Below are 13,537 nucleotides of genomic sequence, written 5' to 3' on the forward strand. Positions count from 1 at the left end.
TTCATAAATGCCTAAAAGAGGTATCAAAATAGCAATGAATGCCCAAATGAGTGGTTTGAATTTTGAGTCTTTTCACTAGTTGCAAATAAAATGCTGACTTCTGCACTTTCTATCATGTAGTGCCCAGATTATATTGAATATAACTGGATATTTTATATACCCTTAATATTTTATTTGGCAATAAGAGTAAAGGTCATGGTATAGCAGGTATTATCTAATTGTGCAGCAACTTGTGCCGTGAACCAGATTTCACCCATGCTAAGCTAATGGTCACCAGTCGATTTTTCCCCCAAAGTGCTGGCACAGAAAGAAGAATTGATTGAAATTCATTGCTTTGAGACAGCTTTGTTGTTATGATACTTGTCTGTTTAAGCTGATCATCACCATGATACAGGTAGGGAAGGATCCAAAGATTAGAGGAGATTTTGCACTGAAAATTGGAAAGCCTTTTTTTTTTTTTTTTGCTTGGCTGCAGGTATAAGCAACATTAACTTCAGCATTAAGGTTATGTACAGTATGTCTTTCTCTAACCTCTTCAGGCTGCTGTAGTTTATGACTTAGCAAAAATCTTTAATAAAGATTTATAACAGGACAAATTTCTCCCAGATATTACTGTTACAAGCTGTCCCTTGCATCTGCCTTTCAAATGTCAGTTCTTCTGACAGCAACAAGAAAAGGAAATGAAGAACACTGAACACCACTTCAAACTACTCTTGCTAAGATTCAGTTGTTCTGATTTACCCAAATAACATTCATCTTATATATAAGGAAAGCAAAAGGGCTGCACCCTGTCCCACATCAGTGTTGCACTACAGAATTATAGGACTGTCAAACCTGACTTGCTTTGATATTCATCTGCTTTAACGAAACAACTCTCTGGGTTCCATTATGAAGGATGGCTGGATTAACACTATCCTACATCCAGTGCTTCTGGGGTCTATTAAATGAAGGCTTTCCAAATCCCCTTTCAAAGTACAGTGGTTATCTACTGATATATGTAGTAATAGTTTCCTGTAACCCATGGCAACTGTGATCGATATTACTCTTGCAACTACAATTTACTACCTGCGGGTGCTGGCTCAGGAATGCATCTATCAGAATGACACTGAATTCCCTGAGTGACAGTGCGGGTGTTCAAAAGTTTTCATACCTGGTACTGATTGGGCTGTGGCCTCAGTGGTGATGGTAGGGGCAGTGCTGGCCTGCTGTTGACTAGAGCTGACCTCTGGCTCTGCGCTAACAGAAGGAGATGATGCTACTTCACAGGTTGGAACCTGATTTGGCACAGGCTGGAGCAGCTCTTCTGAGCCTGCTTGCTCTTCTTGTCCTGGGAGCTGCAGGGCTGACAAAGGAATACTAATTTGTTTGCTGGTATTGGAACTACTGACAGGCATCTGAAGGGCAACCTGCTGGTTGGCTGTAGGGGTACTAGCTGGTCCTCTGGCTGGCGAAGCCAGAGTTACCCTAGCAGGCTTCTGAACAGCAGGCCTTGATAAGATGGGTGGAGATACAGACAAGTTTTGCAAGTCTAGATCAGCACTGAGAGAAGGTGTTGTGTGGGGGCTGGGCTTAGGTGGACCAACATAGGAAGGCCCAGCATGAGTCTGAGACTTGGGCTTGGACATCTGTGTTAATGAGAGTGCAGGTCCATCGACACCACCAGTAAGTTCTGCGTTGGCCACAATGTAATAGTCTTCCGGGATTTCTTGCTTGATTTTTTTGACTATCACATCATTGGTGCTTTCATCAATGACCTGAGGTTGGGAGCCTGAAAGGGTTGTTGATGACGGTCCCACCGCAGACCTTTTGCAGGAAACATTTTGCGCCCTTTGGGGATGAGGTTCAAAGTCACTATCTTCATCTGTCACTGAGGACTCACAAACCATGTCAAAGAGAGTAGCTTCATCTTCATATTCTTCCACAGCTTCACCCAGCTCAGAGGGCTCACTGCAGTAAGAGAAGTCACAGGAGTCTCTGGTTCTGTTACAGTCCAACTTTGCTTTCACTGGTCTTCCAGGGTATCGCTCTACAGGGCTGGGCTGTGTCTCTGATGGCACACCAATAATGCTGGGACTGTCTGAGTTAAAGCTCCTGTTGTCTTGAAAGCACACTCTTTCCTGAGACCCAGCCCGGCAGGTTGCAGTCAGTGGCCAGTGGTAAGCATGGCCTGCACTACAGCCCCACATAGCTGTGAGGTTCCCATGGGAACCTTCTGAAAGCAAGTGCTTTAAATTTGGAATGAGGCTGCATATGGTCCCATGGCTATGAGCCCAGCTGACCAATTTGGAAAGATTTTCAGAAGAAGTATGAAGGCAATCCTCCATGTTATAGGATAAACAGCTCCTTTCCTACAGAAAAATAGAAAGAGGCAATTAATATGATGCATGTTTCCAAGAACTACAGCTGTGTACTATTAAATAAGAACACAGCACATTACTTTTCCACAAATAAAAAATAAGTAAACCATCTTACTATCATATAATGGGCTCTTAAAAGACATTTCTCAACAAAGCATCCCTCTTTAAGCAGCTTCAGTTCTCATTGTGTCTATAAAAAAACTATCCTTAAACCCAGAGGCAAAAATCTTTTTGCAATGTATATCCACAATGAGGAAAAAGGCTTTTTAAACAGGGGAGGTTATTCATATTGGCAACTTACTCAAATCTTAAACAAATGCAAGCTCATAAAGTCTTTATATCCAAGAAATTGAATAATTAAAAAACTAATTATATTTTTTAGCCAAAACTCAAAACTAGAATTATAGGCACTGAGTCTAATGTCCCACACTTACTTGATCAAGATTTATATACAATCCTTCCTCTATTGCAAATGCATTTTCATTTTTAAAGGACATTACAAAGCAGTCCACTTGAGGGCCAGAGATTGTTTATAAGACAAAAAAAGATTATGAAATTTATCAGGGTTTTTGTGGTTGTTGTCTGAATTCTGAGTACTAGTTATAACTAACAGCCCAAAAACTAATACGTCTAATTTACACACAAGTTTTGAATGGTCTTGAAGACTGATTCTCTCAGACCTTCTGAGTTAAAATGTCTGCTGTTTTGTCAAACTTTAAGTGTATAGAGCTAAATCCTCATTCCACTGGAGAATACAACATTTATCACTTTCACCAAGAGAGGAACCCATAGCAACAGACACTGAGTTCAGAGACCAAGTTAATTAATACAGAGTTAGTGTATCACTTATGGCATCCTACACTGAGCTCAAGAAAATCTGTCAAATGTTCAGCCTTTTTCTTGCCATAAACTGCATACTCTGCTTTTGTTCTGTCTTTTAAACAGCATCTGCAATGACACAGTCTCATCCCACAAAGGGCTGAGTGCTCTTAGCTCTCGTTTACTTCAATGAAAACTGGCTGTTTAGTAGGTCCTTGTAGGATCCAGCCCAAAGCCTGTTGTGGGAGTGCGCCACAGTTTACATTAGGTCAGACAAGTATTATACTTTCTAATAGACTCTATCATTGTTTCTCTGTCCCTTTTCTCTTTTATGGTTATAAAAGAGACAGTCAGATGTGAGAAAGGAAATTCTTTATTCACTTAACTGAATAGGAAAAAAAAGCCAATAAAAGAGACTCCCTATGCCTGATGAAGGGTGACTGCACCCAAAAGCTTGCAAAGAACTTTTTTTCCAACTACTCAGCTGGTCTAATAAAAGATATCACATCTAACCAAAGAACTTTGTCTGCCAATAAAAGAATAGTAAATTCAGTGATTTACAATGCTAGCCCTAGTTACATTTAAGAAAACCAAGGAAATGGAACATAACTGAGCTAGAAACATAAAAATTGTTCAGAAGTAATTTCTTGGACTACAACCTTTTTTTCCTTAACAGTTTATTTCAAACTGCCAGATTGAAGCTTGGGTAGTTAGCTGTTGATTGTACAATTAGGTAACAGAAGAGTATGTTTCTGTTTTCTGATGTGATTAATTAAATATTGAAGAATCCAGATTTCAGTGTGAATCTTTGTTTTTACTCATTAAAATGTAGCGTTGCACTATAAGCTTCTAATCTTTGCATGTATCTTGGTGTCTCTAAGCACCTCTGCATATCTTCCAGAAAACTTGTTCAGCAAAATATTTACAATTCGCAAAAATAAAGAAAATTCATGGCAGTTTGTGTTTTGTAGTGTTGTGAACTGTTATTTCACATTTTAGAGTCTGCAGTAAATGCATTATCTTACTAAACCAAACCTTTAATTTTTTATAAGAACAGCAAGGATCTTCTTTTCCAGAGACAGAAATGAAGTCTAGTCAGTCTCATTTTTTATGGGATTCTGGTTACCGATAAAAGGGGGAAAAAAGAATTTCACTTCCAGCCAGATATGATAATCCATTTCAGTTCTTATAAGAACTGAGGTTACAACCTCAGTAATACAGGGGTGGTCAACTTGTGGCACATGTGCCACACATAGCACTGGCAACCTCTGGCACACTGCTGATCCAGAGCAGGTCAAGCAGTGCAGCAGCAGATAGGAAAGAAAGCAAAGCAGCAGCTTGGGTAGGAAGGAGAAAACAGAGCACAAGATCATGGGAAAGGGGATCATATGGCACTGAAGGAGGATCTGGGGGTTAATATGTAGCATATTGGCCAAAAAGGTTGTTCCCCAGTGTGATAATACCTGCACACTCATATTCATTTATATATTTAATCTCATAATAAATCTATAAAAAGGTAATATAATCCCTATCTGTAAATGGAGCCAGAATTTCTCCCATAGTGCAATCAGTGGCCAAAGTCCCACTGATTTCTGTTTGGCCATCAATACACAAGCAACTTCCTTTTTTGAGACTGTAACAGAACATAGGTTTGAATCAGGATTTGAACTGAGGACCCCCTAAGTACTAGTCCATCCCATTAGTTAAAAGGCCATCTTTCTCCAACTAGGAGCAAGAGGGTTCTTTAGCTCTGCAATTTTCTCCTTCCCTAATAGTTGAAAGCCCAGAAACTGAGCAGCCTCCTCATTCTTCCCTATTAAAAGAATGGCAGTTATATGGGAAATCTCACCACACTACTTAGATGCTTCCAAAACTCACAAACAAAATAATAATAAAAAGCATGAAAGTTTTTAACTCCTTTCCAAAAATTTTAAATCTTTAAAATTCTAAATTAACAAAAAAAAAGCTTGACAGTATCCACCTTAAACTTTAACCTTACTTATAAAGTATTTGTAATTGCAAGAGAGGTTTAATAAGGGGAGAACTCACACATTTTGCATGTGTGAGACAGAAGATGGAATTAGACCAATAGAGATTAATTCTGTGTTTATGCTTCCCAGAGGATCTCTTCATGTTCTCTACTTTGCCATCTGTTACCTCCCGGAGGTCAGTTATTCAAGCCAGGTATCACATGTCAATACATTTTTAATAAAATTTTAGTAAATACTTTTCTGTAAATTATTTATCATTCAAAAAACATTCTTCACAAGAGAAAAATCAAAATGCACCCAAAATCAAAATGCACACGTGGAATGATCAACACTGCACAGCAAAAGCTCCAGCAGGCCTGCTTCTCCTGGCACTGATCCTTGCCCACAGAGAAATCATTCTGTTGACTCTCTGAGGAGGTTTAAAAATAATAGGTGGCATTCATGGGCCTCACCTGTCTTCAGAGTTGCCAAAGAGTTGACTTCCCCTCCAACCCCACCTCCATTTAGAAATACCGATTACATGCAGCTTCTATTGATTTCAATTGGAGCCATGGGCATTTGCCCATTTGCACATTAAGCCCTGTATTGTTTCCCTGAACCAATCTAAATGCTGAGCTCACTACCAACGTATGTCCCATCCCTCCACCCCTACCCACACAAGAATTTTAAAGGCAGATATAATAAGAATATTGCACAAGAGCAGTTGTATTTAAACCAGATATTTCTTGATAATGCACTACTTTGATTTTACTCCACGCAAACCAATGCATAAATACATGAGGCCAATGAATGTGTGCTTCAAGGTCAGCTATTGAGTAATTAAAAGTAAAAAGCACAAGTTCTTTTTATCATCTGCAAGAAGCTTTAACAACCAAAAAAATGGTACATACACAGAGTACAGGTTTTTACAGTAAGTTACATTGTCATGTATTCCCAAGGAGCTCCAAATGCTTTGCAAACTGTGACTGATCCCACAAAAACCTTTGTGCATGCAACACCTTGTGTCTATGCAAAACTCATTGCAAGACATGGACCTGTATGCAGAAGAATGCATACAATTAATTCCTGCAAAACCTGCCAGGCATACAGAATGTTTGCTTGAGTAATCTCACTGTTTTTTAGAGGTACTACTCAAGCAAGTAAATGCTATGCTCAGTCCTAAGGGCCAGATTTCTTGAAGTGTCAAAAAACCCTGTCCATGGAGGATCCCCCAGAGCCCCAAGCTTTTCCTCACTGTGCCGCCACTCTCCCCAAGGAACAGATTGAAGTTGCTCCAAGATAGCTCCCTATCCCAACACCCCAGATCCTCTGCCTTCACGCCAGAACTCCGCAGCCGCAGTGGGGGATCTCTGCCCACCCTGAGTGGCTCCCACTTTAGGGTACAGAAGACATTTATAAATCCCTCTTTCAATGGAAAGGATAGCTTGGAAAAAAAATCACTCACCCGGAAATCACTCTTTCCATCGGCAGTCAGGAAAGAGAACAACAAGAAAAGGATTTATTACATAGGATGAAAGAATTATGCAAATAAAATAAACCATAGGTTGGGAGACAGAACATAAAACAAATACAGATTCTTACCCTCTCATCTAGTTCTCCCCAGCCTCCCGTGAAAGTCCTGCCTGAGATCTAAAGATCAGCCTTCCTGCCAACTCTGCTAGTCCTGGTAACCAAGGCCATTGAAGCCCAGGAGGTTTAAATTCCAATATTCTTGTCTAGCTGTGCTCTAAAAAGCCTTCATGCCAGCCCTAGAATTAGCATTATTCTAATGTTCATGAGTCACCAGATGTCTCTAGGAAGTGCTGGTGTTTCTAAGAGTACCTGCAGTCCTGCTGGCTTGATAGGCCATTTCTCCCAGATGCCTTTGCAGGGTTGATTGCCCCAACACAAGCAGGCAATGCCCTGGGGTGCCTATGCCACCAGTGGCCTCTCATTTTGCCATTGTGAGTGTCAGTTGTCTTGGCACTACAACACAATGACAGGAGATAATTAGCAGTTCTGCTGACTCTCTGAATTCCCAGGTTAAGCCATATTCCAAATTATAAAGATACAGATAGCCAGTATAACAAAATCCGTAGAGTGAGAACAACAGCATAAATGGATACAGCATAACATGGGTTTTCCAAGAAGACCACACATGCCATATGAAAACGAGGTTAAACTGATGAGGACAGGGGAGTGCAAATCTCTGGCTCATCTACCATGTGCATTTAGGGTCCAACTCCTTCATTTCCTACCAACTTGTTTGTGATTAATTTAAGGGCATTGTCAGGTATAAATGTACTTAAAATGGGAGTATTCAACCATTGAAGGGTGTTATCCTACTCAAAATACCTTCTTAATGTTTTAAAGTTAAGCCAATTGAAGTGAGGGCTATCTTTGATCCATTTTACCTAGGTTATTCCAGGGTATGGTTACTCAGCTCCAGGGAGATAAAACGCTTAGTTTTCAGTCCTTCAGCATGCCAGGAGGCATAGCTCTTAGCTCTTCTATTTTCACCCTCCAAACCTGTATTCCCCTCCCCCTCCACACTGAGAGCAGCCACCCTGAGTGGCTTAAGTGCAGCCATGAAGCTAGGTGAAGCATATTTTCCCTGGCTCTGCACTCAGCATGGAGTGGCCACCATATTAAGTGCAACAACACCATGGAGCCAGGGGAAGCATGCTTCCTTCAGCTCCCTGGTCTTGCCATACAGTGGCTGCACCCTCAGCATGAAGCCACCATGTTAATTATAGGAAGACTCAGGAGCCTGGGGAAGCATTCTTCCCTTGGCCCCCTGGTATCACCACCCAGTGGCTCCAAGCTAACCGCAGAGCTGTCAGGGGTTAACCCTAGCAGAACTACCAAGTTAGGGTGCCTTGGCACACTGAGGTGCCTTGAGATCTTTTCAAAGGTGATGCACAAAGTTAGCACTTAAGTTTGCAAACACAGTTCACAGAATATACCCAGTGGTCGTGTCCAGACGTGCATGGACATTTGGCACACCTTGCTCTGCTGCTGCTTGTCTCCAGGGAATGCCCATGCCATGTGTGCTTTGGAGTGTTGCAAGTTGCCTTAGTTGGCATAGGGGGGGCTGAGGCCAGCACTGTGCTGGCCCCAGCAGCCTTACCTGGGGATCTGGGGGCCTCCCAGAGCTGCAGCCACAGTGATCCTGCTGGACAGAGCCTGGCCAGGAGCTGCAGCATGGTTCCGACTGACCCAGCTTCACTTTTTAGCAGCACGTGCTGCCCAAGCATGTGCTGCTTTGGGTTTTTTTCCTGTGTTTTTTTTTTTTTGACACTTGGCTATCCAGGGATCAAAAACAATGCAAAAAAAATTAATGGAATAGTGCACACTCGGGCAGCATGCCCTTGCAGCAGGGAGAACTCTGGACTGTGTAGTATGTGGCGCTGCACACTGCACAGCCATGCTTGTCTGGATGTTCTCAGAGATTCCAAATGAGAATCCATAGTGTTAAAAGCATTCTTCCCTGTTGGAGTCTAAGTTCTTTGTAACAGAAAAATTGCTCTATTATTTTTTTATAGTATGAGGGAAAACACCCCCCAGGTGCCCGGGCAGTTGCCACCAGCACGGTGCTGATGCCAGAGCTGTGGAGACTGGCACCTTCCAAGGTAGGCATTGTGGTGTTTTTCGGAACTCCGGCCAAAAAACATTGCCTACCCCTGGATCAGAGCATGAGCTACGCAACACCATTTCTCATCTGTTTGGTCCCTGTCACCAACTAAACAAGATCAAGGATGGGATGATGAGACCTCTTTAATTCCCTCCAGGCTCCAGCTGAGGCATGTGGGTGGAAGTTTGCCCTATTTCTGCCTATGCCCATACTTACTGTGTTGAAAAATTCAAGACTTCGTTCTCTAGGGCAACTTTAACTAGTACTAAGCCAACCAGAGAAAAAAAACAGTCTCCTTGCTGAGCCTCCCTGCTCCATTCATCTCATTCTCCACCTCTGAACTACAAGGTCCTGCCCAGAGGAGCAATAAAGTAGTGGCTCCTGTTTAGGCCCACACTTGCCAGCCCTCCAGTGGCAAGTCACAGTTGTGCAGGTCTAAGATAGCTTTAAGACTTAACCTGTAAGTGCTCTGACACTGTTCTATCTTTATGATCACATAACCTTCCACATATGTTTGAAATGCTTAAAAGATAACCTGTAAAAGCATCCAAGTAATTCCCCATTCAGCTGCCTGGCTTCTGAAACTTCCTTTTTCGTAAGTACTCCCTTATTCTTAGGCACTCCACGGGAGCCCTCTAAGTTGGGATAGAAACTGTGTGGAGAATTATGCCATGGTGTTGCTCCCTGAGGCCAAAGAGCTCCTGTATCCTTTAAAAAATGCAGCTGTAAAAGTCCGGACCTTATGCTGCTTTACATTATAATAGGTACAGGGTACAGCTCTTTTTTAAAGGTAAAGTTAATGAATTTTCTATTAGGGTGAAGTTACATGTTATAATTAGACCATATTAAATCTATGAACTGTTAAGTGGTGAGAAAGTTAGAACATGCTGTAAGGCAGGGGCAGGCAAAATATGGCTCAAGGGCTGAATCCAGCCCACCCACCACTTTTATCTGGCCCGCAGAGTCCCCCAAAAAGCCCTGCCGCTCATGAGGGTGGGAGCAAAGTGCTCACGTGTATACACAGCCTCAAACGTACCCCATTGCCGCCATCCCACCCTTGTGGACAGAAAGGCCCGGCTAGCCAGCAGGCAGCTTCTGTGCAGGGCTGCTGCTGCATCTGCTGCAGCCCTTAGGGACCTGCTCCATTTCCCCAGTCTCCTGCCAGCTCTGGGCAGCAGGTAGCAAAGCAGCGGGGGCAGGGCTGCAGCTAGGAAGGAGCGTGGCTCTTGGGGCTGGCAGCAGTGCAGAGCTTGGGTGGAGAGCGTGTGGGTGTGAGGGAAGGAGGGAGTGTGGGGACACCCCCCCCACACTCCCCCATGCTGCACAGCCCTGACAGGCAGTGGCAGCAGCAGCAGGCTGGGCATTCAGAATACAGGTGCCTGGTGGGGCACAGTTCCAGCCAGTGCTGCACACTGCAGCAAGGGACACAGCCTCCAGCAGGCCCCCTGAATCTGTGATGCTCCCTACCACTCACACACAACTCCTGCACTTGCACAGCATGGGAGGAAAGTCCCACATGCCTTCCCTGCCAGGGCTGCACACACAGCACAGGAGAGAACCCCCATGCATTGGAGCCCACTGCCTTTCCTGCCCCTCTGGGGAAGGTGCCTGGGGTTTCCCTTCGGTGCTGCATAGCCCCAGCAGGGAAAGCACCTGGCTCCAGCACATGAGACTTCCTTCCCATACTGTGCAAGTGTGGCGGCTGCACATGAGTGGCAGAGAGCGCCAGTGATACAAGCGGCCCAGCGGAGGATGTGCCCCTCACTGCAATGTGCAGTGCTGGCTGGAGCCATGCCCCACCGGGCACCTGAGCTCTGAGCACCCTGCTGCTGCTGCTGCTATATCATGCGGGGAGTGTGGGGGAGTCCCCACACACACACCCTGCCCCCACAATCCCCACATATACACAATCTCCACCACACCCTCCACATCCTACCATACACACTCCCTATACACAGCCCGCCACACAATATACAAAACTAAGAATTTATTTTTGAGTTATCATGCAATCACCTCTATATACACGATGCAAACACAAATTATGACAAAAATATTTTTTGTAATAAAATTAACATATGTTGTGGCGTGCCAGTAGGGGGCGCTCCTGCGTTGAGCCGCCCACCTCCCTGCGCCCAACCACCTGCCAGGCTCCGAATGCCTCCCTAGGGGCGCCTTATGTCCGGCCCAACCCCTTCCTGGAGCACATACGCTAGCCTGGGGGTAACGTCGCCGCCACCACCCCGAGAATGGACTCACTCCTGGCCCTGTGTCCTCGGGGAAACACAGGCCTAATGTCCTATGGGTACTCGACCCAGTACAGGCACTTGGGGCACTTCCCCAAGTCCGGGGGCAAAAAGTACAGTCTCCTTTAGTCCGCAGACCTAAGGGGTCTCTTAGGCATAATTTAGACCCACCCCTCAATACGTCTCCCACACCAGTCACAAAGGAAGACTTTATTGGTTACAAGTGTAGGGTGAAAATAGGGTACAAGATTGAGCAATATCCTAGAAATCCCAAAGAGCAAACAGTCTGGCTGTGGTAGCCTTTTGATCACGCATCTGAGTTACTGCCAGCTAGATATCTATCAGATCTCCAGTAGCTTATTCACAAGCATCTTCCAGAGGCTGGTGAGATCCTTTCTAGCATCCAGCTATTCCTGGTTCATGAGTTTTTGGGGGAGAGGGCCCTTTCAGATGTTTATGCTCCTCTGAGTCCCCCCCCCCATGGCTCCAGCCTCACCTCATGGCCGAAGAGACTGCCTCCTCGCCCGTCCTAACTTATATAGCCCCTGTGACCTCATTCACCTGGTCCAGTGGAGGCCAGCCCGGGTTGGCTGCCAGCCAACCAATTTGAAATACTTCACCTGTTACCGGGCAGATTCCAGCCCACCAGCCAGATGCCCCTCACCCAGGTACCAGTCACGTAGGGAGGTTTCCCCCCTCCCTCAGGAATGCAGCCAGCTCAAGTTACCTAAAGAAACAGGGTAAGGGTGTGGTCTCCTCTGCTGAGCCCACCCTACTCAAATGGTCACAGCACAGAGATATTATCACATTGTCACAGGGCAGAGATTTTGGGGAGAAACCAAGGTGGCTTTCTGCCACATATGTTATAGTAGGTGTTTGATTTTTAGTATATGATTTGGTTTCTTTCTGGTTCTAAGATGGCAACCCCTCCAAAGGAGTATTGTGGAGGGGGGGCAAGGGGAGGGACTTCTGGTGGCAAAGGTCAGGGGTTAGAGGTGAGATATTTGGTCCCAAGATGGCAACAAGGCAGAGGGGCAGCTGTCAAGGGGTGGGCCTACCCATGCAGCCCTTGATAGCTCACCAAAACTCGTTAAGTGGCACTCCACTTGAAATAATTCCCCTGCCCCCCTGCTGTTAGCAGTCACACATTAAAGGTTAATGCTGTTTCTTCCCTGTACAGCTCTGAACTGCCAGTAGGAAGCTGGCAAGCAAGGGCATGGCTAGGAGCCAGGACACCTGTACTCTATCCCTGCTCTGTGGGGGATGGCTGGGATGCCAGAGGACTGCAAATTGCTCATTTTATCTCTATGGAGCAGGCTGAGGTTATCCTAACACAATCTAGGTAGCATGTCCTAGTTAACCTTTGCCTGAGTGGCATAAACTTTGAGATGTTCGGAAGGTATTTTGCACAAGTTAAGAAGGTTTGTCATGAGGACACTCAGGTTTCAAGTGCCCTTAGTGTGGTCTAGGTGTAACATGTAACTTCACCTTAGAAAATACAGTCAAATTCTTGACATTTCAGGCCACAAATTCCATTGGCCCAAGAGCAACACCTTGTCTTTCTGGGAGATATGGTTTAGAAATATGTCCATAAATGGGCAAATGCAGCCAATACAAGTACAACTCAGAATGTCAAACATCCACTTCTAGATTGCTCTGCCAAATGTTCCTCTGTTCCTCCTTTTTGTCACACCAGCTAATAAGTCCTGTGCCTCCTCCACAGAAACTGACATCCCTGGGTGTTTCTCCATGGGATAAGAACATTACAACTCGAGAAGCCCTTGCAGACAGAACCCAGTCCATGTGAGTTTCTTGAGTTGCCCCATGCAGGATTTAAAGACTCTATTTACTGCATGAAGTGGAACATTCTTACTCAAGGGAGCTGCACTCATCTGTGCTTAAAGTCAGATGCTTATTTCAATGACAAAAATACATAAAGGCCCTACTGGGTACTGCTGTTAGCCCTGCTGTGCCCAGACAGATAAGGCCAAGTGAGCTGCAGATTCTGCTTTCCCTTGGCCATCACCAACAGGATTGTTGACCAAGTTCCAATCAGCTTTGCTGATGCCAATCTGCTGAAGAGCCTGCTCAGAAGGTGTTAAAGACATAACTGGAAGGAAACAGAATTACTCAACTTGTAAACACACATGCATTTGGAAAAGAGCTGCCAACTCTGACTGAAGCTATTCTGGGAGATTTTTTCCCCAACGTGACATAATGTCATTAATAGGGTTTTTTGGGCCAATATTGATGGTCGATTTTTAACAAACCTTAGCAGCCAATACAGATCTGATTGCTGATATGCAGCCAGGTAACTTAGAGACCAGCATCTTCCTAGTAAGGCTTTTGTGAGGGAAGGGGTGAAGGGAGAGGAAAGGGGCATGGGGGCACAGAATGAGACCCCCATGGTGAGGGAGGGAGAGGGGCTGGGACAGGGGCAGGTGCTGCACAGCCGGGGTGGAGCGTGGGATGGAGCCATGAGTGGCTCATCCGGGGGGAGTGGGGGAGGGGGAA

At 44.8% G+C, this 13,537-nt stretch overlaps 1 protein-coding gene across 4 annotated transcripts in view; it reads right to left on the bottom strand.

Moving 5' to 3' along the window:
• The window catches only part of KIAA1958 (KIAA1958 ortholog), a 166,126-nt gene that overhangs the window by 69,418 nt on the left and 83,171 nt on the right, over positions 1 to 13,537 (bottom strand). For all 4 annotated transcript variants that reach the window (XM_019554910.1, XM_019554911.1, XM_019554909.1 and 1 more), the window contains one exon: positions 1,151 to 2,348. In XM_019554910.1, the coding sequence (XP_019410455.1) occupies positions 1,151 to 2,324 (1,174 nt within the window). In that variant the 5' untranslated portion in view covers positions 2,325 to 2,348. The remainder of the gene's footprint in view (positions 1 to 1,150; positions 2,349 to 13,537) is intronic.

The sequence above is a fragment of the Crocodylus porosus genome, unplaced genomic scaffold (assembly GCF_001723895.1).
Source record: "Crocodylus porosus isolate Cpor-Errol unplaced genomic scaffold, CroPor_comp1, whole genome shotgun sequence".
Classification (NCBI taxonomy): domain Eukaryota; kingdom Metazoa; phylum Chordata; order Crocodylia; family Crocodylidae; genus Crocodylus; species Crocodylus porosus.